The 26,342-nt window shown below is 34.3% G+C and overlaps 5 protein-coding genes across 5 annotated transcripts in view; 2 read left to right on the top strand and 3 right to left on the bottom strand.

Annotated features, from left to right (window-relative positions):
• Window positions 1–5,341, top strand: part of LOC100177680 (2-oxoglutarate dehydrogenase-like, mitochondrial) — an 18,144-nt gene extending 12,803 nt beyond the window's left edge. The window contains exons 11-19 of the mRNA XM_026836995.1: window positions 136–267; window positions 442–630; window positions 1,134–1,321; window positions 1,876–2,003; window positions 2,485–2,663; window positions 2,993–3,193; window positions 3,506–3,742; window positions 4,206–4,360; window positions 4,968–5,341. Coding sequence (XP_026692796.1) covers window positions 136–267; window positions 442–630; window positions 1,134–1,321; window positions 1,876–2,003; window positions 2,485–2,663; window positions 2,993–3,193; window positions 3,506–3,742; window positions 4,206–4,360; window positions 4,968–5,070 — 1,512 coding nt within the window. The 3' untranslated portion in view covers window positions 5,071–5,341. The remainder of the gene's footprint in view (window positions 1–135; window positions 268–441; window positions 631–1,133; window positions 1,322–1,875; window positions 2,004–2,484; window positions 2,664–2,992; window positions 3,194–3,505; window positions 3,743–4,205; window positions 4,361–4,967) is intronic.
• The window catches only part of LOC108949985, a 436,537-nt gene that overhangs the window by 67,553 nt on the left and 342,642 nt on the right, over window positions 1–26,342 (bottom strand). The window lies entirely within an intron of this gene.
• LOC113474759 (tripartite motif-containing protein 2-like) lies at window positions 5,561–11,532 on the bottom strand. The gene is made up of 5 exons (XM_026837134.1): window positions 11,314–11,532; window positions 10,864–11,017; window positions 10,166–10,330; window positions 6,290–6,482; window positions 5,561–6,090 (listed from the first exon to the last, which is right to left on the bottom strand). The coding sequence occupies exons 1-5, from the start codon at window positions 11,449–11,451 to the stop codon at window positions 6,000–6,002; spliced, it is 741 nt and encodes a 246-aa protein (XP_026692935.1). The 5' UTR covers window positions 11,452–11,532; the 3' UTR covers window positions 5,561–5,999.
• LOC104266304 (microfibril-associated glycoprotein 4-like) lies at window positions 8,189–9,447 on the top strand. The gene is made up of 5 exons (XM_026837135.1): window positions 8,189–8,427; window positions 8,486–8,582; window positions 8,657–8,753; window positions 8,811–8,875; window positions 9,039–9,447. Exons 1-5 carry the CDS (start codon window positions 8,215–8,217, stop codon window positions 9,275–9,277), a joined length of 711 nt encoding a protein of 236 aa, XP_026692936.1. The 5' UTR covers window positions 8,189–8,214; the 3' UTR covers window positions 9,278–9,447.
• LOC100185550 (nuclear pore complex protein Nup160-like) overlaps window positions 12,154–26,342 on the bottom strand; it is a 20,437-nt gene continuing 6,248 nt past the window's right edge. Inside the window, exons 12-30 of the mRNA XM_009862096.3 lie at window positions 23,624–23,720; window positions 23,201–23,363; window positions 22,790–22,905; window positions 22,335–22,477; window positions 22,010–22,101; window positions 21,468–21,656; window positions 20,651–20,822; window positions 19,841–19,969; window positions 19,250–19,345; window positions 18,703–18,804; window positions 17,996–18,085; window positions 17,297–17,408; window positions 16,777–16,952; window positions 15,709–15,861; window positions 14,999–15,141; window positions 14,318–14,558; window positions 13,604–13,729; window positions 12,839–12,943; window positions 12,154–12,376 (exon numbers count right to left, since the gene is read on the bottom strand). Of these exons, the coding sequence (XP_009860398.2) occupies window positions 12,281–12,376; window positions 12,839–12,943; window positions 13,604–13,729; window positions 14,318–14,558; window positions 14,999–15,141; window positions 15,709–15,861; window positions 16,777–16,952; window positions 17,297–17,408; window positions 17,996–18,085; window positions 18,703–18,804; window positions 19,250–19,345; window positions 19,841–19,969; window positions 20,651–20,822; window positions 21,468–21,656; window positions 22,010–22,101; window positions 22,335–22,477; window positions 22,790–22,905; window positions 23,201–23,363; window positions 23,624–23,720 (2,541 nt within the window). The 3' untranslated portion in view covers window positions 12,154–12,280. The remainder of the gene's footprint in view (window positions 12,377–12,838; window positions 12,944–13,603; window positions 13,730–14,317; window positions 14,559–14,998; window positions 15,142–15,708; window positions 15,862–16,776; window positions 16,953–17,296; window positions 17,409–17,995; window positions 18,086–18,702; window positions 18,805–19,249; window positions 19,346–19,840; window positions 19,970–20,650; window positions 20,823–21,467; window positions 21,657–22,009; window positions 22,102–22,334; window positions 22,478–22,789; window positions 22,906–23,200; window positions 23,364–23,623; window positions 23,721–26,342) is intronic.

Here is a 26,342-nt window from a genome sequence, read left to right as displayed (position 1 = left end):
CCCCCGAAGTATCAAACATGGTAACTCATAAGCTGGCAAATAGTGTATGAACAAACATGTTATAACGACTGTTGTTTTCAAACCACGCGAGGATAGATAAGTTACATTCACTCATTCATTCATTTAACTTAAATATTTCCTCAGATGGATGAACCAATGTTCACACAACCCCTCATGTACCAAAAGATTCGAAATCATCCAAATGTTTTCAAAATCTACACGGATAAATTGAAATCTGAAGGATTGGTGGAACAAGCAGATATCGATGTATGAGCTGTTTGATTTGAGTTTTTTATAATTTTTTTAAACATTGCTTATTTTTTAAAACATTTTTTATTTGTTTTACCTGAGAAAAAAAAATCGGTTCATTTAAAACATTTTTTTGAGTTCATTTGAAATATTTTTGCTTTAAAAATTTTCCATTAAAATCGTATCTTTTAGAACAAAGTGAACGAATACGATCAAATTTGTGAGAATTCTTTGGAAGCCTCGAAAAAAATTGACGAATTAAATTTTCGTCACTGGCTTGATTCTCCATGGAAGGGATTCTTTCAAGATGTTTACGGCAACGTTGAGTTAAAGGTGGCGGACACAGGGGTGCCTGAAGAAGTTATTCAACACATTGGAAAGGTTTGTGGGTGGCAGTTTAATCTTGAGAAGATTTTTCAGAAATCTTTTTACTTTAAATTTTGCAATTTTTGTTATTTATTTTGCAACTTACTTGGCAGTAATTAGTTGTTTTATTTTTTGAGTTGTTCTTTTGAACTTTTTAGCGGTCATGTTTTTTTGGACTATGTTTTTTGCTATATACTTGTTTTCATTTTGCAATACTTTTTCTAGGAAAGTTATGTTTTTGAGATAATTTGTTTTACATTTATTTTATTTTGGAAGCAGTATTTTTTGTGCAACTTATTTTTTTGTCTCTGATGAATTTTTTTCAAACATTGTAAATTGACATGAGTTTCCATTGCAAATTAACGTAATCTATTAAACAGTGCTTTATATATGGTATATTACAATTTTGTTATATTTTTTGCAAAAAAAGTTTTTTTTTTTAAATTACTATCTGTTTTTAAAACACAACATACTTTTACCTCTATGAAAAACAAGGCAAAAAATGAAACATTTTTTAGACTTTTTCTCAAAATGCCGACCTCACTATACATGGTGGTCTCCGACGAGTCATGAAGGCTCGTAATGAGATGGTAAACGACCGAGTCATTGACTGGGCGTTAGGCGAAGCTCTGGCGATCGGTTCTTTACTTAAAGACGGCACGCACGTTCGGCTCAGTGGGCAAGATGTGGAACGCGGAACTTTCAGGTTTGTTTGTTTGTTAAAGATTTAATAAATAGAAGTTACTTATTTATTCTTCAACTGTCATATAATGTAACTTGTATATCTATGACGGGACACATGGCAGTCGTTATAACACGGGTGTTCTGTTTCACACACCTCATGCCCGCTTACAAAGTTACCATGTATGTAACTTTGCTGTGGATTTTTTAAATTTTGACTTATTGAAACAAAATACTCTCCATTTTAATTGTAAACAGATTTTACCCTGCTGTTATGTGTCTATACAAACAAGCAGAACCAAAGTATATTGCATTCGCCAAATTAATCAATGTGGTTTCCTTATGTCTGGCAACTATGAGTGTAACTGTTTTTTAACAATGTCACCCCAGATTTTAACCTGCTGTTAGGTGTCTATACAAAAAAAACAGAGCCAAAGTATATTACATTCACCACATTAATCAATGAGGTTCCCTATGTTTGTCAACTAAAATTGTAAAAATTTCACTCCAGATTTTCTTAAAAAATTAAAAACATGACAACTTTTATCAGTTATAACATTGTTGTATGTATATATACAGTCATAGACACCACAAACTTCATGATCAAAAGGAAGACAAGAAGGTATATGTCCCACTTAATGATCTCTACCCCAACCAAGCCACATACACTGTGTGTAATAGTTCCTTATCTGAATATGGGGTGCTGGGTAAGTGTGTGGTTTATTTATTTATTTTTCTTAATATAGTAGGGTGGGGGAAGGTGGGGCCCATTCTGCTCATATTATCCAAATATCTTGATTGTGTTTTTAACAATTAACAACGATCTATAGGAGTCGTGAGGATGTGGTTTTATATGTTCTTAAATGTTCATTGTTTACTACCAAATGGGACAAGAAAATAGAATAAAAAGGTGTCCAATCTTTCCCCACTCTACTATATATATTTTTATAGATGATATTTGGGAGGTTGGGAATACTGAAAGCTCTTCCACTGGGGTTAAGCTGCATTTGTGGGTTAACTTGAAACAAGCCAAACTCAATTAAAATATGGATATTTTGCGTCACTAAAAAAAAATTATTCATAAAAAAAGTTTGTCAATTTTTAAACGATTATTTTAAGATCACAAAAAAAAAAATATTTTTTTGAGTTTTGCTGTTGCAACACTGATTTTACCTTCCTGCTTTTCAGGTTTTGAGCTTGGCTATTCCATGACCAATCCTAACTCCCTGGTTTTATGGGAAGCCCAGTTTGGAGATTTCAACAATACAGCTCAATGCATTATTGATCAATTTATATCAAGTGGGCAAGCTAAGTGGATCAGAATGAGTGGTTTAGTGTTGTTGCTTCCACATGGATATGAAGGAATGGTTAGGTTTTTGTTGTTTTAACTGTCAGTACTGTTTTATTGTACATGGGTGAGGTCCTACAGCGAGGCATGCCATGGGGCCTGGGATTAAGGCCAGAGTTGGCCCATTGCCCCAACATTGTATATGCACATTCTATTTGATATGGGTGAGATCCTAAGGCATGACACGCTATGGGACCTGGGAATAAGGTCAGAGTTGGCCCATTACCCTAACACCTAGGCCTCTTATGTATGTAGTTCATGCTAGCAGTATGTCTTCTATATTCCATCCACAACTCAGTCGTCCCCCCTCCCGCAAAATATGTTAATATGATCTTTTTTTCTCTCCAGGGCCCAGAGCATTCGTCCGCACGCCCGGAGCGTTTCCTCCAGATGCAAAACGACGACCCCGATCATTTCCCAGAAAGCATTGTGGGTGATTTTGTGGTCCGTCAGTTGCAAGACGCAAACTGGATCATTGCAAACTGCACGACACCAGCTAATCTTTTCCATATCTTGAGAAGACAGACCGCACTACCATTTAGGAAACCGGTAATTTATAATATTCTGATATAAAAGGTATATATATATAAAATTACACTCATGTAAAATATATTTGTAAAATAAATATTTAAAAAATTATATTCAATAATATATAGCTGTTACTGCTAAGTGTATTTAAGTCTGAAAGAGATATTTTTGGCAATTGTCTAATTTAGGCAAAACAAGGCCTGGCAGCAACCAGCATATATTAGACTTTTATAAAAAAAAGTTAAATCTAAAATTTTTTTTTTAAATTCAAAATTTTTTTTTTTAATTTAAATTTAATTTTTCTTTAGATTTAGGTTATGATTTTTTTTTCAGTTGATCATTTTCACTCCGAAGTCTCTCTTACGCCACCCACTGGCACGATCATCTTTCAACGAGATGCTCCCTGGAACAGAGTTTCAGAGGATTATTCCCGACAACGGACCAGCGTCAGAAAACCCCGAGAAATGTCGACGATTGATTTTCTGCACAGGGAAAGTTTATTACGATATTTTGAAAGAGAGAAGCGATCGTGGATTGGTTGATGACGTCGCTATCACTCGTATTGAGCAGGTGATGGTTGTAAATAGGTGTAGTGACCATGTTTTTTTTTTCCGAATAAATGTAAACATGTTTAACCGTAAGCGTGTTTTAACAACTGTTGTTTTGTCAGTATATCCTGTTTTTTCCTTTAAATATTTTAAAATCTTTACTATTGTAATCCGAGAGACAAATAAAGTTCTTAATATATTTGGGTGGGGAAAGATGGGACACACTTTCATTCTATTTTCTCCAACCCAGTAGTCTGTTATGGGTTGTCTACATTATCAGCCACTCGTAAAAAATTACAAAATTCTCCCAAAAATAATCACCCGAGTAACATTATTTGTGGTGTATGAAACAGAACACCCATGTTTAACAACTGTCGTTTTCAAGCCACATGTGGATAAATTACGTTTTATTCAATTATACAATAGTAATACTGAACACTTCACTATCATTACTTTTATTTAATCGTGATTACAACGTGTCCCAGATTGCCCCTTTCCCATTTGATCTGGTACAAGCTGAAATGAATAAATACCCCAATGCTGGTATACACTGGCTGCAAGAAGAACATAAGAACATGGGTTTCTACGATTATTGTAAACCACGTATGCGCACTGCATGTGGGTGGACACGGCGTATTCAGTAAGTCGAACCTCATGCTCGCTGTCGAGTTGGAGCATGGGGTAGTTATATACACCTTATGCCCACTGTCGACTTATTATATAGAGTATTCATCATACATCTTATGGTAACTGTCAAGTTATAACATGGGTGTCTTCTTATACAACAGACACACATGGTGTATTCATACACCTCATGCTCACTGTCGAGTTATAACATGGGTGTCTTCTTATACACCAGACAGACATGGTGTATTTATACACCCCATGCTCACTGTCGAGTTATAACATGGGTGTCTTCTTATACACCAGACAGACATGGTGTATTCATACACCCCATGCTCACTGTCGAGTTATAACATGGGTGTCTTCTTATACACCAGACAGACATGGTGTATTCATACACCCCATGCTCACTGTCGAGTTATAACATGGGTGTATTCTTATACACCAAACACACATGGTGTATTCATACACCTCATGCTCACTGTTGAATTATAACAAGAGTGTCTTCTTATACACCAGAAACACATGGTATATTTATACACCTAATGCTCACTTAAGTTATAACAAAAACCCATACTTAGCAAGTAGAATTACTAATTCTGTTTTATTATCTCTCTCCACAGTTATACTGGTAGAAAACCGGAGGCAGCTCCAGCAGCTGGTTCTAAAGCCGAACATTTGAAACAACAGAAAGCCCTGTACGATGACGCGTTTAGGAAACTTTAATTACCAAACACCAAAAGCTGTAAACTTTATAAAATATCTGTTCTTTCAATATAGTTAATACCTTGTGCATGTCAATATGATTTGTAGTGATATTTGATATACCCCTGCCTTAAAATTCAGTCGTTTTTGTTTTGCACTCGCAAACGTGGTGTTTGTTGTAAGTTTTCAATTCTACATTTTGGAAACTTTTCTCTCTACCCTACTTGAATGTTTCAAATGTTTTGTTTATAAATTATGATACAAGCATATAATAAACATTAATTTTTCGTTATTTAAGTCTGTTTGGTCGAAAATTCGAACTGGTTATTTTTTACGGTGATAATTTGTAAAGTTATAACATAGGTGCTCTTTTTTTATAAACCTCGTCCCCGCTTACGAGGTACAACGTATGTAACTTTTTAAACAACCAATTAGTGACCACTGGCTTGGAGCAATAAATCTTAAGTGTCTTGCCTACAAATATGCGTAATTATAGCAGCATTGAGCCTCGAACCCGTACAGTCTGTTTTAATTATTCATGTTTGAAAGATGGTGCCTTTTACACCAGCTTACGAAAGGACTTTTTTACGAATTGCTAATATTTTGCTAAGTATAACGTTGGGACATCTTTAGCACATAATATTCAAATATCCTGATCGTGTTTTAAACAAGTAACAACGGTCTATGGGAGTCGTGAGGATACAGTTTTATAATTGTTTGTTTACCACCAAATGGGACGAGTAAATAGAACTAAAAGATGTCCCATCTTCCCCACTCTATATTTTCAACATAACTAAAGGTACATCTAGCATGTTATTGTTAACAACTTTTGCGCAGCACACAAAAAGATCATCTTTGTTCGTATTTCGCGTACACGGTCAAACCCGTCCCTTGTTGTTGTGAAAATCCTTCCACGGTCGTCTATTTTGTATATCAGCGGTAGGTGTTGGTTATGTCTTTTTGTCAATATGTCCAATGTATTTACCATCTGTTGAATACTCTATGAGGGATTTAGTATCGTAGTCCCCGACGTAAAACGACCTGAAAAAATGAATGAATGTGACTATGTCTCTGGTAGGCCGTGATGTGACTCTCTTTATTTTCACGTAGCGGGAAAACGATAGTCGTTATAACACAGATGTTCTGTTTCATACACCTTGCGCCTGCTTACCAGTTACAACGTTTGTAACTTTATGGGTGAAACTTTTAGTATTTTTTTTATTATTTTGTAAAACTTTACCTTCCGTCTAAACTTTCACAAACACCGGTGGCGCACGTGAGCTCGTTCTCCCCAAAAGAAGAAATAAATTTGAAATCTTTTTCATCAAATAATTTCACGCATCTGTTATGTGAATCGGACACAGCAATACGACCTTTACTGTCAGCACACATATAGTAAGGCCAGTTGAATCGCATTGTATCTTCACTGTGACCTGTTGTATGACCACAAAGTAACATGCATTGTAACTCGTAAGCTGGCACGAGCTGTATGAAACAGAACACCAGTTTTTAACAACTGTCGTTTTCCGGCCAGGCGAGGATAAAGTAATATACATTCATTCATTCGAAACGGTGTTTTTAAAATATAGATTGTTATATCCTACCCCACATAACTTAATTACTGCGTGGTAATAAAAGGTCTACTAGTCTAATATACAAACCAGCACAACCAGTTACAACACGTTTACATATAGAGTTCTGTGGGGTAAGATGGGACATAATATCCAAATATCGGGATCATGTTTTAAACAATTAACATCGGTATTTGCGGGTCCTGAGGATACGGTTTTATAATTCTTTAAATGATCTCTGTTTACTACCGAATGGTTTGAGAAAAATGAATGAAAAGGTGCCCCATCTTTCCCTACCCTATTATATATTCTTTATCAAATACTCAATCCTCATACGTAATAAGTTTCATGAATTATAATACATTTATAAATGCATTCACCTACTGCTACACAGTCACCAATGCCGACTTAAATCAGAAGGTTACTTCTGTTTTGTTTTTGATCGAGCTTAGTCGACCGTTGCAGTAAAAGGTTTAATTAATATTATGCTAATTAGTTTAATACGTGCTCACTCGAGTGAGCGGAAACCAATCTTACGTCATTTATCAAACTACTTGCCAAAGCGTGGTTGGATTGGTGTTTTGCTGGAACTTTTCACAATCAATCAAAGTTGTTTTGATGAAGCAAAACGAGTTACCCCGCGTTGTTAAATTCTATTGTCGTGATATATTTGTTCCGTCTATTGAATTGGGACCGGTCCGAACAAATATATTACCACGTCAAGCTTTAATGAAAGTTCCTAACTGATCTCAAGTCGTGAGCAAGCCTGTACTAATATAAGTACAATAAGTACACGAAACTTGAGCAAAAGCACTGGTTCGTTTAGTTGAAGTTATACTACCCACACGGTAGTTGATTGCCACTGGCAGTTGGTAAAATGATTTTCGCTGAAGTTTAATTGTTTAGTTTAGCAAAAGAGAAACATGTACAAACGTTATGTTTAAGGGTTTGGGCTACTAGACAAAGAGGTTCATTTTTTCTCATATTGGATTTATAAATATCTTTTTTTTTCTCATTAGGCTGCGTACAACCAGAACATAATATAGTTATGTTTCGATTGCTATCGTCTGTGTTCATTCTGAGTTTCGTTTGTTTTGTAAATGGCCAAGTAACACTTGAATCTTGTCGTATGGAATACGGTCACGTCCTTGGAGTTCAAACTACGAACGGCGCTGCGGTGCGGGCTGGCCCACCGGGTAAAAAAGGTCCTACTGGACCTGTGGGCCCAAAGGGACAAAAAGGCGAGAAAGGGCAACTATGCACAATTGTATGAATGTAACTTACTTTATCCTCGCGTGGGCGGAAAACAACAGTCGTTATAACACGGATTTTGATTTTTTTATTTTGGTATGTGTGGCTGATAACTTGGACAACCCATCAGTTACCACTGGCTTGGAGCAATTTTCGTTAAGTGTCTTGCCCAAGAACACATACGCCCACATTCGTAGTAGCGAAGAGCTATGAAACCAATACCTCTGGGTTACATACAGGCGCGCTAACCAACTGTGCTACGGCGCCGCAAACAATCTGCCAAAAACTTACACACGTGGTAATTTATAACTGCGCTCGAGGTGCATGTTATAATGTTATAACGATGGTTGTTACACCGCCACGCAAAGATAAAAAAGTTACATATAACATATTCATTCAACTCTTAGAATTACTGATGCCACGATCGTGCCAGGATGTCTCAACAAGGAAACCGAACTGGTCGAAAGGCGGAGTTTACACCATATACCCTAATCCTGGTTCACAAGTTGGCGTTCAAGTTTATTGCGATTTAGTAACTGATGGCGGTGGTTGGGTGGTATGTGGACAGTACATCATTTTTGGTTTTAATATTTCAACAAATCTTCTTTGTAAAGGTATTTCAAAGACGTAAAGACGGCTCAGAAAACTTTTTTAGGGGTTGGGACGATTATGTTTCCGGTTTCGGGGGTTTGGAAGGCGAATTTTGGCTTGGTAAGAATAGAAGCTTATTTATATAAAACCATGTTGGCCATTTTCCTAATGGACTATCTAACTTTTCATTGTAGGCTTGAATGTGATCCACAATTTGACAGCTAATAATGAATACGAGATGAGAGTCGACTTGGAAGATTTTGACGGCAATAAAAGTCATGCAGTTTACAGGTAATTTATCCGAAAATACTTTTAAACAAAAGATAATCAAAAATATTTTCGTTTTAGCAACTTCGTTGTGTCGGGGGCGCCTCTGTATGCACTTGGTGTATCCGGTTACAGTGGTAATGCAGGTAAGACAAAACAACCAGTAAGTTTCGAAACGTTTTTATTTATCTAGTAATCATTCCACAGGTGTCAAAAAGTGGCAATTAAAACTAATCTATTTGCGTTTCTAATGTTGAAGCCTACTGAAGAGATATTTATATTGAACATTAAAGACTTATATGTTTTTAGGTGCGGCCATGAGATCGGGGAATTTTTCGACAAAGGATCGCGACCAGGATGCCTATCCAGGTAGTTGCGCAGAGAGGTTCAAGGGTGGATGGTGGTACACCGCATGTCATTCCGCTAACTTAAACGGCCTCTACCTGACTGGACAACATGCTTCGTATGCAAATGGGGTAAACTGGGAACCGTGGCGAGGCTACTATTACTCTTTGAAGATTTCAGAGATGAAGTTACGAAGAAAGTGACAATCTGTACACTTTATGTAGCACGTAATCTTGTACATTGCTCCAATAGAAAAAAAGACCAACTCCCAAAATAACTATCACTTCCAAAGTTTCCTATTTGGTAACTCGTAAGCGAGCACAGGGTGAATGAAATAGAACACGCGTGTTATTTGCCCCACCACATGAAAATAAATAAGTGTTATTGATTCATTCATTCATGTATATCATTATTGAGCACGTAAGTGGTAATACAGATCCTATTTAGTCGAACAGTTGTCTTGTTGTTGGTTTATTGGGAGCCTTTTTTCGAACTTATTTCAGTTTTTAATTCTAGCATTTATTCTTTAATCTCTTGATTATAATAAAATCATAATATAGATTTATAAATTTTAGACTAAATTTTTAGATTTAAAACCGCATAATTAGCGACTAATTAAACGATTATTTTAATGTTTCATCAAAATAAGTGCTAAATTCAAAATGTACCTTAAACTTTAATTCAATGAAAGCACTCTATACAATATTTTATACTAAGCATGTAGTTTTATAAACCATACTGCATACAAGTGTCGCAAAGTTGACGGGTAGCGTGTTTAAACGACTGTTGTTTCGCTGTCTTTTCGGTGTTTCAACAATTCGTTTTTCTACTTCAAAAACTATTACATTCAAAAATCAAGTTTTTGCTACGACATTCAAAAATCAAATTCGTGTTATAGTATTGTGCGGTAAAATAGGATACCGCTAGAACCTTAAACCCATATTTACTGATCTAGTTATAAACAATTAACAACGTTCTTTTTGACTCGCGGGGATAAATCTTGTTAAATTATTTGTTTACTGCCAAATGAGATAATAAAAGATAACAAAACCAAATCCCATCTTACCCCACCCTACTACATGTTAACTTACCAATGGCACGTAACACCTTGCCATACACGTCATGTACAGTTACACGCTGTCGACCTACATCACTTATCACGTATTGGTCTTTACTATTAACGAGTATGCTGCGTGGAAAAACGAGATCGTCGTTGCCAAATGTATGCAATAACTTGACTGTTATACCTTGGAAATCTGTAAAATAATATGTTCAGATTAGGTAGGGGGACAAGTCAACTTATATTTGCCTAAATCTTAAGACCATGGCGGGCAACACCGTTGAATGAATGTAATTTTTTTATGTTGCGTAGCATGGGAACGTAAGTTTTTATAACACGGCTGTTTTATTATTTCATATATCAGGGCAGGGGACACCTTTAACACATAATATCCAAATATCCTGATCGTGTTTTAAACAATTAAGAACGGTCAATGGGAGTCGTGGGATAACGGTTTTATAATAATTCTTTGACTGTTTTTTGTTTACTACCAAATAAAACGATTACACAGAATGAATAGATGGCCTAAAAAAGGTGCCCACCTCGTACAGCGTATGGATTACCACATATGTAACTTTGTGGATGATTTTTTCTGTGTAACTATACCAATTTGGAAAATTAATTTATGACTCTATAAAACCACACGTCTATAATAAAAACGATACCGAGTTCGTTGCAAACGCTCTAACTTAAGTATTTCTTAAACAGCAATACTTTAGTGATCTTAACCTGTAACATTAGGACAGTTATATAGCACCGCACACCCTTCTACTACAGCTGCCACTACTTCGTTATCTTGCCTTCGTAGATTTAAAGGACAGAGTCGTAAACCGTTTACTGTAACACTCCAGTGGTGTAAATATTTTCCTTGGTCGTCCACCACCTGGAATAGAAGCATGAATGAACAAATGTAATTATAAATGAATGAATGTAATGTGCATTACCCTCGGGTGCTGGGAAACTACAGTTGTTATAACACGGGTGATCTGTTTCATATACACCTCGTGCCCGCCTTAAAACTGTATTTATATACGTCAAAACAAACCGTAAAACAACATACTTGCATTAGATTTAGAAACAAAACGACAATACTAGTTGTATACAAACTGCAGGTAAAAACTACTTGAATAAATGTATCAGATAAAAGCGTGGCTGCTAAACCAACTTTGCCTAGATTACCTGTATTCGTTTGTTATTGATGTCTGTAACGGTTAACGTCCGACATTTAACTGACAAATCAAAACCTCGTGCATTATCGAACTGTCCAACAGCACAGCCGAGGTGGTTGTATGAGTTTACCATTGACCATTCTGACATTTTTTATTTATATTCACAAAGTCAGCTACTTTTAATCGACTTCAGGCATAGACGTTAAAACAGCATAAAAACAATATGTTTTTCCATCTCTAGTTATACAGAAGATTAGATTAATTATTTAAAATAGCGAAGAAAAGGGAATTGGCAACAAAGCGACAGTCGTAAAAATATCCAAACACCTGTTCTGTATTTGAAACTTGTCTAAAACTAATACTAGGCTCTCCCTGTGTAACTTACATATACCGTTTCAGATGAAGCCTAATCATTAATAGCCGAAACTCAAATGTCAACACTCAGTTTGCTAACAGCAAACACGCGATGCCTGCAAAAGAAGCAGCGAACAGACAGCAGCAGACAAAGCTTAACAAAAATATGCTTGCAAAGTAACAACGTTGATAACATAACTTTTATTTATCTCTTTGAAAACGATTGCGAAGATCCTGTTGTTTAAAGAACGCAAAGAATCAACACCAAAATTCTCCCCAAATAATCACATACAAAGTAACATACTTGGTAACTCTTAAGCTGGCACGTGGTGTATGAAACAGAACAGCCGTGTTATAACGACTGTCGTTTTCAGGCCGCGCTAGGATAAAGTAAGTTACATTCATTCATTCATAATTTAAACATTCCTTATAATGTTGTGTTATGTTATATATTGATTCAGGACAAACCAAACATGTAAAACCAAATAAAAGACACTTTTAGAAAAGGCAGTTTTTATTGACACTTTACACAATTGGTACAAAAATTGAACTGTTTTTACAAAATCGCAAAAAAGCACTTTTTCTCAAAACTGCTCATAATTGGATTTACAAACATTCGATTTTCAATGGACCATGGATGCATGGAATCTGTCGGTTGCGGAAACTCGTTTTATTTCTTCAAAATATTCCTCACGTTTGGAAAACAGAGTTTTGTAAAGCTGATAAAAAATGTAAATTATAAATTTATTATTAACAGATGAATTATTTTTTTAATTTAAATTTTTTTTTAATAGTTAAACTTTGGCAAACTAATTTCCGAAACATTTTTTAAACAACTTTTTGTAGGTGTGCTAAAACATCAAAACACCAGAAAATATAAAATATATATATAATAAATAGTACAAAACTAAGAATTTTTTTATTGTAGCAAATATAAATAACAATAATCATTAGAAAATAAAACTACTTTGCCCACTGACCATCCCTCCAACCCATTAGTGACCACTGGGTTGGAGCAATTGCCGGTAAGTGTCTTGCCCGAGGACACATACGCCCACAATGGTAGCAGCGTCGAGTCTTGAACCCTGTCCCTTTAGTTACGATGCAAGCGCTATAACCACTGCGTCAGATACACATGTGCACATAGTGGTACAAACCGATATATTAAAATATTCCCAAACCTTGTTATATTTCTCTTCATGTCTCATATCATCCAACACAGAGAGAAGTTGGGAAATTTCATTCTGAGGACTCCACACTTGTTTGTTTATGTTTAATAATGAACTCTGTGATGTAATAAAGATATATTTACTGTATTGTATTAAATGTAACTTGCTTAATCCTTGCATGGCTGGGAAACGATAGTCATTATAATACAGGTCTTCTGTTTCATACACCTCATGCCCGCTTACTAATTACCAAGTATGTAATTTTGTGGAAAATTACTGCTATTGCTAATTTTCTACCACGCATATTGCATAATATATAGTAGTAGTGCTGTGTAGTTACTCTTAGCACATAATATCCCATATATTATTATTTATAATATTAAAGTCCTACAGTTATATAATTCTGTAAATAGTTTTTGTTTACTACCGAATGGGACGATAAAATTGAATGAAAACATGGAGCATCTTACCCTAAGTAATATACCTTAAGCAGTCAAAAATAAATCATTTTTTTTAGTAAAGCACATACTGCCCAATAAACTATGTTTTTTATATATATATGTTATTTATGTGTTTTTTATATTTATGTTTTGCGTGAGCCGTTATGATTTTTTAGCAACAATAACTTTTCCTTTAGTATTGTAAAAGCGTTATTAAAATAGTAAATATTTTATTTTTCTGCTTAAATGGTATTTAAAAACCTATAAGCCCCACAAAAATTATTTTACATTTTGCCTGGTAGCAAAAGTAACAGTTAAAATTATAACATTAACTTACATGGATACCAAACTCAGCGGGTGAAACTCCCATAACAGCATTCATATAATCCACACATAATGTTGTTGAAAGCTCCAACCAATCGTAACACAACAACATTCGGATTAATTCTGGGCAGTTGATTTTCTGAAAAAAAGAATTTTCATTTTTATTTGTTTTTTTATTTATTTTTATAAATGTAATGTATTTTTCAGTGCTTAGAGGGCAACGACAGTCGTTATAACACAGGTGTTCTGGCACGTACATCTCGTGCCTGTTTATAAGGTACCACATATAGGAAAACAATCACTGCAAAGTTACATACGTGGTAACTCATAAGCTGGCACGAGGTGCATGAAACAGAACACCTGTGTTATAACACCTTTCATTGGCCAGCCACGCAATAATAAATAAGTTAAATTCATTCATTCAACTAATTATTTTTTCGACAAAAAAATTAAATGATTTATTTTAAGGTTTTTATTTTGTTTATTAATTTATAAAAAGTAATACACCAACCAAAAATTTTTAAAAAAATAAAACAACTACAATGTCCTTAATTTTATAGTTGAATATTTATTTTCAGTCAAAAAAATACCTAAAATTAGAAAAAGTATCACATAACTTTCATATCTTATATTTTGAATAAAAAAAAGATATTTATTTTCAATAAAAAAAATATTTAAGACAAAATATTACACAAACTTAATGCCTTATATTATAAATACAAATTACCTTATATATCTTAACAAACCATGCAGGTAGTGGGTAACTATATGATAACAACGTTTGTAGCACAGCTCGGTAGTTCGAACTTTTGTGCGTTTCAATTTCCCCGTGTTCGGATAACGAGGTTTCGAGGAACCTCCACGCAACGTCGGACGCGCTTGAGTGAGCATCGCTGGAGCGTATCTCGTTCTTTTTCAGCCACGACCATATTTGGGCATCGTCGTTTGAGTAGGAGGCGTAAATACATCTGGGTGAAAATGTTAGAGTAATTTGTGTCTGGTGTGAAAGAAGACATCCATGTTATAACTCAACAGTGAGCATGAGGTGTATGAATACACCATGTGTGTCTGGTGTATAAGAAGACATCCATGTTATAACTCGACAGTGAGCATGAGGTGTATGAATACACCATGTGTGTCTGGTGTATAAGAAGACACCCATGTTATAACTCAACAGTGAGCATGAGGTGTATGAATACACCATGTGTGTTTGGTGTATAAGAAGACACCCATGTTATAACTCGACAGTGAGCATGAGGTGTATGAATACACCATGTGTGTCTGGTGTATAAGAAGATGCTCATATTATTACTCGACAGTGAGCGTGAGGTGTATGAATACACCATGTGTGTCTGGTGTATAAGAAGATGCTCATATTATTACTCGACAGTGAGCATGAGGTACTTACCTCGTGCACATAACTTCAAAGACAGATTTCTTATCCAACTTAAATTTGTCACAAATAATAAATGCGTCGTTGAAATAAGACGAGTGCACAAGCAACGACAAAGTTTCTTTTTCAGAAGCAGAAGCGCCCACATTTAATTCATTCTAACAAAATAAACGTTTATTAATTTTAATACTTTAGCTTTGAACCTGTTATTACATGGTTATACAAGTGTTCTAATACCTATTTGAATGAATGTAACTTACTTTATCCTCGCATGGTCGGAAAACGACAGTCGTTCAACACAGGTGTTCTGTTTCATACACCTCGTGCCAGCTTACGAGTTACCATGTATGTTACTTTGTAAGTGATTATTTTTTTTTTATGTGTGGCTGATAATTTGGACTACCCATTAGTGAACACTTGGTTGGAGCAATTGATGTTAAGTGTTTTGCTCAAGGAATTGTAGCAGCGGTGAGCCTTGAACCCACAACCTCTGGGTTAGAGGCAGGCGCGCTAATCACTTTCCACCGAAAGAATACAGTCCCGAAGATCAGATTAAATAATACAACAACAAAAAAGGGAATTCGCAACAAAAGTACAAAACTGCTGCCATTATACCCACGCAACCACGCTACAGGTAAAACTCCTTGAATAAAAGCGTGGCTGCTGCTAAACCCATAACGAGTCAATCCCCCCCCCCATACCACCCCACGTTTGCCCCACAATACCTCTTCATCTAATGCAAGTTTCATCCGACATTCGAGTAACAAAAGTTCATTTTGGAGTTGGTCAAATTCGACAAGACGAATTTTTCGTTGCGAATTTTCCACCGGGAGTGCCTCGCCTTCAGCGTTACGTTTTGGTGAGCGACAACCAATGAACTGGAAAGTCATAATCAGTCGTTTATTTTCTAGTATATAATAGAGTTCTGTGGGGTAAGATGGGACACCTTTAGCTCATAATATCCCAATATCCTGATTGTGTTTTAAACAATTAACAACCAACTATGGAAGTCGTGAGGATACGGTTTTATAATTCTTTAAATGTTCTTTGTTTACTACCAAATGGGACGAAAAAATAGAATGAAAAGGTGTCCCATCTTCCCCCACCCTACTCTATATATATACATACTTTTATCATATATGTTAAATAAGAAGTTCTAACAATTTACTGAATATGACTAAGCTAATTTATATTAAATAAAAATTTTGAAAAATAAAAAAAATAAAAAAGTCAATGACTCAATATATAGTAGGAAGGAGAAGATGGAACATCTTTTTATTCCATTTTCTCATCCCGTGAGATAGTAAACAAAGAAAATTCAAAGAATTATAAAACCGTATTCTCACGACTCCCATATACCGTTGTTAATTGTTTAAAACACGATCAGGATATTTTGATATTATGAGCTAAAAGTGTCCCAGCTTACCCCATCCTACTATATGTTCTGTTTCATACACCCCATGCCCACATACGAGTTACCACATATGTTACTTTTTGTTGGTGTCTTTTTTTGGAAAACTGGAGATATAACTTGAGGTGTATGTGCCCTAATATATTATTCTAAACCCTTTTTTTTAATTCTTCTACAATTATATTTTTGTTTTATTGTATTCAAATATACAATTTTTATTTTGCGACAGAAATATAACGAAACATTAAAAAATATTCTGAAAAATGTTTCATTTTTTTTTCAAAGTTTCATATACTTAAGCCAAGATTAATAATTTTCTAACAAATACAATTTTTAAATTCTAAAATTTTCGCAATTTTTTATTAATAAATCTAACTTTTACCTCAATTTGCTTTTTATCAACTGGGTGAACCAACCATCTGTATTGCTTATCTACGAGTCGTAAACAAGACACCGTTGAAACAAGACACATATGTTGTAGATGGAGAACATTGGCTGATGGGGAGGCTGAATATTCATTTTGGAGTCGGCACATTTGTTCGTACATCGTGCTTGCAGCTGAAGTGTTTAAAGGGATTATTGAAAAAATTATCGCGTCTTAATCTGATTTATAAAAAGTAAATCGGGAATGAATGTAACTTGTTTATCTTTGCGTAGAAGGGAAACAACAGTCGTTATAACACGGGTGTTCCATGGCTCACAGATAAATCTAAGTTGGTATATCTGGTACGATTGTTATAAATAAAAAGTTTCTGTAATTTTCTGTAAGGTAACCATTTGTTACAAACAATCAAAACAAATATTTCTATAAATTTTCTTTGTTTACTACTTTACTAGCAAATGGGACAAGAAAATGGAATGAAAAGGTGTCCCATCTTCCCCAACCTACTGTATACACTTACCCCTTCCATAATTTCCACGATAAACGTGAAACGAAAACAACAAGTCGTAATATTTGTGTCGAGAGTTCAAAAGGTCACTACAACGAGCTCTGTGCTCCAATATATTGACAACCTGCACAAAAAATGATTTTTATTTATTTTAGATGCAAAGTAGCAGGTGATATTAATTAACATAATCCAAACTATCAAAAATGTTTTTTCAGGAGATGGGAATTAACAGTAAAACATTTTTGTTTTTTTAACATTTTTTTTTTTGTTTTTTTGTTTTTTTTTGAATTTTTTAAACTTTATTTTATAAATGGCTGACAATTTAGACACCCATAAGGAATGAAGCAATTGCCGTTATATGTCTTGTACAACGTAGTGTATTTTCGACGTTTCGTCTGCCATTGGCAAGATTTCGTCGGGTATGAAAATCTAAGTCTTGCAACTGTCAAAAATACACCATGTTTTTAAAAAATGGCAACTGTCAAAAATACACTATGTTTTTATACCAGATTAGCCGTTGAAAGATTATTTACATTTAGCAGAAATGACAAAAAATAATATTTCTGAAATTTCGTCTGTCATTCGACAAGATGTCATCTGGTATAAAACGTACGCCTTCCCAGATGGCGTGTCAAAACGCCGGATATAAACTACATTTTTTTATACCAGATGAGCCGTGAAAGATTATTTAAATTATTAAAGTGTCCTTACCTCGACATGCATATCATCATACGAATGTTCAACTAATAATTTATATTTCTTCTTTTCACATAATGCCATTACCAGCATGCGGAGGCAATCCTATTAAAAATATAAATTTTCGTAAAATTTCATTTAAATAATACATATATATACATTTGTATTAAAAATTATTATAAAAAAATTCTTTAAAAATTGTATATATAGGCCTATATATTTAAAATAAAACAATTAAACATATATTTTTATGTTTTCTTACAATAAAAAATGTTAAAAAAATAGATATATAAATAATACGTGTATTTGAAATGAAACAATAAATATATATTTTAATCTTTTATTAAAATAAAAAATATTTAAAATTTATGAAACTGAACTTCTGTCACAACAAATTTAACCGCTCTGGACATAACTTCATTCTAAAACAGGGGTTCACAAAAATGGTACATAAAAAAAGTAGAGTAAAGCGTTCCCATTAGTGATATTATTTAAATTTAAAAAAAACTTTTTTATTGATTAAAAAAATATTTAAATTTAAAAAAGTTGTTTAAAATTAAATTAAATTTAAAAAAAATTTAAAAAAAAAAAAATTTAAAAAAAAAATTCTAAATTTAAAAAAAATTTAGAATTTCAAATATAATACAGGCCTGCATGTAGATTAAAATTAAAAAAAGACTGTTAAAAAAATGGTTTGAAGTTAAAAACATCGTCTGACTGACCTTCTTATGCTCCCAACTTGGATTGAGGAAAATAGCTTTGTAAGCCTCATTAAATCTATTGAGTTGCAAACACTGACGGAACATGCTTGAACATAGAATCGGCTGGAAAATATTTTAGTTAAGAAATTATAAAAAAATTAAATGAAAAAATATTAACCGAAAAATTGTTTTCTACAGTATTAAAAAACATAGGTTTTAAACAGTAGTAGTGTATGGTAGACTGACTCAACGTAATCATAGGATAACTGGGTTCAAAGCTCGATGCCGCCACCTTTGTGGCCGATACATAGCAAGACACCTGGTGGCACTACTAATCCAATCAAAGGCACCAAACCTGGGGTGGCAGGGTAGATAAGAGTACCCTAAAATTTATCAGTGAATTAACCAGTACATAATATCAACTAATTCGTTAGATTTGTTTCACAAAAACGCATGCCTATCCCTGTATTTAAAAACTTTGCCACCAAATGTAACAAACTAGATATTCCCCAGCAAATGGTAGCATTGGAAGGTAAAGTTGAAATATAATAACTTGAAGAATATTCACCATATTGTCATCTTTAACGCTAGCTTTTGAAATTGCATGTTTCGCCAAAATTATAACTTGTTCGGCGAGTTCTAATTTCTCAAAAATTTCTAAAACCTGAAAAGATATTTAAGACGCGTTAATTGATTCTATGAGTTTTGTTTAACCAGTAATTTTTATTCTATTTTATATTGGTGATGTCATACAGAAAAACATTAGCAGGCCAAAAGGTATGACCAGAGTTGGTCCACTACTCCAAATTTTAAAGCGATATTCTATATAGGTAAAGTCATATGGTAAAACACATCAGAAAATTTAAGATATAGGGCAGAGTTAGCCTATTACACCAAACATAGACATGCCTATTCTATATAAGTTAGGCCCTGTAAGTTGGGGCAAGATGGGACCTGGAATTTAAGTCACAAATGTCCCGTGACAGCAATGTCACTTTATCCTTTTATCCAGAGCGTGTTTTAACAACTCTCACTTTGCCGTTAATTCCCTTCTCTCTGTTCTTTAAATAACATGATTTTCGCTATCGTTTTTATCAAAAAATTAAAAAAATTATGTTATCATTTTAAAACATAAGAAAAAAAATATTAAATGTCTCACCTTGGTGTAAAACAAAACCTCAATCTCGTTTTCAGCTAGTTGCTCCTCCAAGTCAAGTTCCAGCATGCTACCAATTAACATTCCATCCATTCCAGCTTTACCACCAGCTTGTATAAAGGTATGGACAGCCTGGAACAAAATTTCCATTGTTAGTATGAATATTCGGGCTGTTATGTAACTTACTTTATTCTCGTCTGGCTGGAAAACGACTGTCGTTAAACACGGGTGTTCTGTTTCATACACCTTGTGCCAGATTACGAGTTACCATGTATGGTACTTTGTGGGTATTTATTTCTGCGGGGATTTTCTCTTTTTTTTGTTGCTGATAATTTGGACATTCCATTAGTGACCACTGGGTTGAAGCAATTGCTGTTAAATGTCTTGCCCAAGGACACATACGCCCACAATAGTAGCAGCGACGAGTCTTAAACTCATTACCTATCGGTAAGAGACAGGCACGCTAACCAATATGCTACTGCGCCGAACTGTTGTAGCACATTGATTAGGGGGTTTAGCAGAGAATATAGGTTCAAGACTCATGCTGCTACCATTGTGGTCGTCTATAGCCAAAACACCCAATGCAATTGCTTCAGCCCAGTGGTCATTAAACAATAAAATAAAAAAATCCCCAAAAAATCAGGCACAAAGTAATACACATAGTAACTCGTAAGCTGGCAAGACGTGTATGAAACAGAACACTTGTGTTATAACGACTGTCGTTTTCCGGCCACGCAAGGATAAAGCAAGTTACATTCATTCGTTCACATATAATGTACCAACATTTCATAATGAGTGAAATAGTGAACCCACCTTATTGTATTGCCCATTATGCAAGTAGCAATACGCCAACATGTATGAAATATATGCTGGGCTAAAATCACACCACTTGTTTAGTCTCACATTGATGTAATATTGCAAAGAGCCAAATAGGGAATTTGTGAAGAGATATTTTGGGAATGATACGGTTGGACCAAGGGGCCATCTGAAAAAAAAACAATGGAATATTAGGTGTAAATTATAATGCAGTTGGAAAGGGTAAACAAACTTAAAATAATAAATAGTAATTTAAAAGTGAAATGTCTTGTGATTTAAACAGTAACTTGGTCCACCATCAGTGTAAAAGAGGTTACTATCCACCAAGTTACTGTCCGAAACATCTGCTGATCATGAGTTTAGTATCCAGACAGTAACTTGGTCCATCATCAGTGTAAAAGAGGTTACTATCCACCAAGTTACTGTCCGAAACATTTGCTGATCATGAGTTTAGTATCCAGACAGTAAATTGGTCCACCATCAGTGTAAAAGAGGTTACTATCCACCAAGTTACTGTCCGAAACATCTGCTGATCATGAGTTTAGTATCCAGACAGTAACTTGGTCTATCATCAGTGTAAAAGAGGTTACTATCCACCAAGTTACTGTCCGAAACATCTGCTGATTATGAGTTTAGTATCCAGACAGTAAATTGGTCCACCATCAGTGTAAAAGAGGTTACTATCCCACCAAGTTACTGTCCGAAACATCTGCTGATTATGAGTTTAGTATCCAGACAGTAACTTGGTCCATCATCAGTGTAAATCAGTTAAAATTCAATTAACAAACATTAAAAATACAATCTATATCCTTACAAAAGTTGTATGATTCCAGCAATAGCTTTTGGGATAACAGCATTGTCAATAACTCCGTTAAACTGCTCCGAATTTTCCCTCAAAATACAACACAGAAGTTTCCCCCCTTCATTTTTAAGAAACCCCTCCAACAAAGTACGCGAAGAACTTTTATTGTCACCAACAGAAAGTGACTGCAGGGTGTGTTCTCTGTAATGTTTTAATAGTTAATATAACTTATTACTTTTATATATATATATATTATATATTATATGTACAGTAGGGTGGGGGAAAAGGGGACACCTTAAGCACATAATATCCAAATATTCTGATCGAGTTTTAAACAATTAACAACGGTCTATGGGAGTTGTGAGGATACGGTTTTTTAATTCATCTCGTGTGTTCTTGGTTTACTACTAAATGAGACACGAAAATAGAATAAAAAGGTGTCCCATCTTCCCCAAAAATTAACAACGGTATAAAAAAATGATTTACTTTTGACTTAAAATCGTTAAATTTAGTTGTAAGATTTTAAAAGTTTTATTTAAATAAATGCAGCTCACATTGAACTGTTTGGAACATGTTCCTTCTCGGCTGACACCGCCCACATGATGGCGCTGTAAGAGTGAACGTAGATCGCAACTCGCTCGGAGAACTTGAAAATAATATTTATGTGAAAAATCAAATATTGTGAAAAATATAAAAAATGTGAAAAATGTAATATTGTGAAAAATATAAAATTGTAAAAAATGTAATATTGTAAAAAATACAATTTTGTAAAAAATATAATATTGTAAAAAATATAATATCGAAAAATGCATTAATGTAAAAATATAATTCCTAATGTTTATTGATTAATATGAACTTCTTGCATACAAAACTACTTACATTTTCCTGTAATTCGTCAAACAAGACGGTAACAATCAAAAGTAGCAAAACCAGGTGAAGCCTGTCCTCTACATACTGGTGGGTAGCACTGAGTAGAAGTTCTAACCCGAAGTCAGACTTAACAGCACAGCAGTTGGTGGGGTCTGTGAAAATTATTGCTGTAAATATTGGCAAAACCAGGGGGAGTTTTGGGGAGTTGCTACCCCGCCCCCTTTTAAACTACAATTTTTTATGTAAAAAAAATATACATATAATATATATAATTATGCTTAAAAAAAAGAATGAAAAAAAAAGAATGAAAAAATTTATACAAAAATTGCTGTCATAAATATATACAGATTATTGCCAAAAATATAAAATTATTATTATTGCACAAAAATGTGACCAGACATTAAACATTGATAAATATATAGTTTTTTTCGATTTTTAAAGTACGCACAAAACAGATAGCCTACCCAATTCATGTTGTATTTGTCCAGGTTCAAGGCACAGAAGTAAAGCATTTATTGTTGAAACTATATCTCCTATTTGACCGATGTAATCTTCCAACTCTGATTCATCTGAATTCTCACTAAATTGTGATGGTGTGCTTAATTGGGTTATTTAAATGATAAATTGAAGTATTTTTTGTTAAGAAAGTTGTGAGTTTGGGATCCTTGAACAATTTGTTGCATTTTTATTAATGTGTCTTGGATTTAAAAATTGTGGCTCGAATTTAAAGCTTAAAATTACAGTTTTGCATTTTTGGCCCTAAATTTTTGGCTTTAAAAACATAGTTTAAAAAATGTGGCTTTGAATCTTTTGTTAAAAATTGTCACTTAAAATAGGTGGTTCCAAACTTGTGGTTTTAAACATAATATACTAACTTAATAGATTCTTTGATGTCTTCCATAGCACCATGTATAAATGTAGCTGGATTGTCACAAAGTTGAACAGATTGTGCAAGTTCTTCCAAATATTCCTTTCCAAGTATAGAGGACAGCAAGGATAAACAATTGAGCAACTTAACCAAATCAGTGAATACTAAATCTGAAAAAAATATACCAGATGTATAAATATTGAATATGAAATTTTTCTAAAGTTTTTTAAAATTACTTGTCCGGCGCCGTGGCATAGTGGTTAGCGCAGTTGGCCACAGTCTTAGTTTGGAACTATCTGAATGAATAAATGGGTGTAACTTATTTATCCTCACATGGCTGGGTAACACTCACAGGTCCCATGACATATCACGCTGTGGGACATCACCATGGTAGAATATATTAGTCTTTATACCAAACCATTAGACTCACCATCAGCAACAGGATATAGGAACTTAAGCTGTGAAGCATCCACCCCTCTACATACAGCTTCAAGCATTGAGACTGGAATTTGTTGGGAAACATAACCCTAGAAAATGGATCAACTATTCGTAAACGAGTTTTGTGAAAAATAAAGGTTCAGGGGGCAATTTATAACGGCAGGAAAATATCTTCAAAGTTTTGTTTTGAATCACAAATAAAAATTGCTAAAATATATTATGTAGACTTTTTATTATTAATTATTAGTTTTTCGGTAAATGGCAAATTTGACAAGTTATTAGTGACTGCCGGGTTGGAGCAAATACAGTAAATTCCCAAACACACTTGCTCATACAAACCATATGGTTGCACCATTTTGTACCAAACCATTTACAAAAAAGGAAAATTTATACTCTCCACTATTAAGTTGCATATAATATAATGTATATAAAGGGAAACTATTTATCCTCGCGTGTCCAAAAAAACGACATTCATTATAACATAGGTGTTCTGTTTCATACACCTCGTGCCCCTTAACGAGTTACAACCTATGTAATTTTATGGGGAAATGTTTTCCTTGTACAACTGACAATTAAGACAACCCACAAGTGACCACTGGGTTGAAGCAATTGTCGTTAGGTGTCTTGCCCAAGGACACATAAAGTCACAATAGCAACGACGAGCCTTGAACTCATTACCTCTGAGATAAATGACCGGGAAGAAAAACTTACCTTTTTCACAATGGTAGGGATGCAACCATCTGGATTAGTTATAGCAATAGGTTTAGAAGCATATTGTTGATATTGTACACAACTTGTATAAAAGGTGGACCATGTTAGGAGTTGGATTTCATCAAGACTTTGTTTCAAGTTGTCTTCATCAGGTAGATTGTAAGCAACCTGTATTTAATTAGAAGTGTATTAGTATGAAATGAACAAAATAGGCATACCAATAAAAATGAAAATTGGTATATATAAAAAAGCTCCAAACTGATCTAAAAGTACCACCAAGTTTTAGTAAACAAAAAAGTGTCTGAAAAAAAAAACGCACGCAAATCAAACTGATGGAGTGGTATCCCCTAAAGCAGGTTAAAAATGTTTTTGTAAAAACTGTGGCGTTAACACTTATGATGTCACCCCTGTTTCAAAAGTTGGGTTGACATGACATTCCAGGCACCCCTAAGGGCCTTAATCTCACAACTATATCTTCTGGTTCTTGTTTCTTTTACAAATTATTGCGTGTTTTCTGGGTTGGAGGCCAATTACTCTAACTTCCTTTGTTTTGTTAAATGCGAGAAAATGATGACTTGCTTTATTAAGATACATAAATTTTCCAGTTTCTGCAAATTTGTTTGCAATTTTATACTATTCTTGCCAAAAAATATATGTTGGAGCTACACCGCTTAATAAATATGATATATATGTGGTATAGCACCCTACTAAGTAGTCACTTAATAAATATGATATATATATATATATATATATATGTACCTCTGTTTCCATTAGTTTTACAACATCATCTTGCAGGGATTTCATTGAAGGGTTGCGACTGCTAAGTGGGGTTCGTTGGTGGACGCTGAGAGCTTTACGAATGGATGACGTACAAAACTTCCGGGGATCGAATATTTTCTTCAAGAATTCTTCGGGCACACTTGAATGATAGGGTATGGTGACCTGAGTGTGTTTATTGTTATTAAAAAGAAGTATTTAGTAGGGTGGGGAAAGATGGGACACCTATTCAATCTATACTTTCTCGTCCCACTTTGTAGTAAATAAAGATTAAAGAACATTCGAAAAATTATAAAACTGCTTTTTGACGCCTTTTGTCCAAAACAAAATATATTTCTTTTTATGTTTTATCAATAATCATGTTATAACAAGTTAACAACTGTTGTTTTGTGGTTCCTACTCCTTTTTTCGCTTTTGTAAACTCTCCCGTTCTTAGTTATCGTGACCAAAGAGACGAAAATGTCATTTATTACTTACATTGACAAACAAATTGTCCACACTAACTTAAACAAACAAAGAAATTACCTCAGGTGAGAGCGGTTGCGACATCGCCACTTCATGCCAGGTTTTTATTATGATGTCACAAACAGCTAGTGTTGGTTGGTCGTCAGTGTCTTGCCACAACGCCCATAACCGATTGTCGCTTGAAAGTTGGAAATCCACCAGTCGTTGTATGGTGGTGGTAGATTGACATGGACAGTATAATGTGGATAGGTGGTGTATGTCGCATGTTTCGGGGTCAAACTGAAATGAATGAATGTAACTTGTTTATCCTCGAGTGGCCAGAAACGATAGTGATTTTAACATGGGTCTTCTGCTTTGTTCTTTACTAATGGGCAAAAAACTGCCTTTTGCAAAAAAAATGGGCAAAAACTTTTTTTGCAAAAAACTATTTATCCATATATATCCACCATATCACAAAATTCGACCTTTTAAATCACAAAAAAAACAAAATTCGTTCCCTTTAAAATCTGTTTTTGTATTTTGCTATAACAGTAATGTTTTACACAACTTTTTTAAAATATTATTTCATACATCATGAGTAAAATTTTGAAAGTTTTTTTTTCTTAATTTTGTTTTCACACAAAATTGTGCTTAACATGATATGAACTAAATTTACCTGAAAATTCAACAAAACAGATTCGTTGGAAAACAGAAGATGAATGCAGAAGACAAATTTTTGGTTTCAAGTTTGAACAACGCGAATTGATGATTTTGACTGC

This window comes from Ciona intestinalis, chromosome 12 (genome assembly GCF_000224145.3).
Source record: "Ciona intestinalis chromosome 12, KH, whole genome shotgun sequence".
In the NCBI taxonomy this organism is placed as follows: domain Eukaryota; kingdom Metazoa; phylum Chordata; class Ascidiacea; order Phlebobranchia; family Cionidae; genus Ciona; species Ciona intestinalis.
The sequence above is the reverse complement of the archived record's forward strand: the minus strand, read 5'-3'. Positions and strand labels throughout refer to the sequence as shown.

Bases quoted from the DNA above. Each gene is read 5' to 3' on its own strand.
- LOC104266304 (XM_026837135.1), top strand. From the start codon at position 8,215: ATGGTTGTTACACCGCCACGCAAAGATAAAAAAGTTACATATAACATA. The intron at 8,583-8,656 runs GTAAGAATAGAA...TTTTCATTGTAG, and splicing joins GGAAGGCGAATTTTGGCTTG to GCTTGAATGTGATCCACAAT. The intron at 8,876-9,038 runs GTAAGACAAAAC...ATATGTTTTTAG, and splicing joins CGGTTACAGTGGTAATGCAG to GTGCGGCCATGAGATCGGGG.
- LOC113474759 (XM_026837134.1), bottom strand. From the start codon at position 11,451: ATGTCAGAATGGTCAATGGTAAACTCATACAACCACCTCGGCTGTGCT. The intron at 10,331-10,863 runs GTTAAGATCACT...ATTATTTTACAG, and splicing joins TAACTGTCCTAATGTTACAG to ATTTCCAAGGTATAACAGTC. The intron at 6,091-6,289 runs GTAAAGTTTTAC...TCATTTTTTCAG, and splicing joins TGTGAAAGTTTAGACGGAAG to GTCGTTTTACGTCGGGGACT.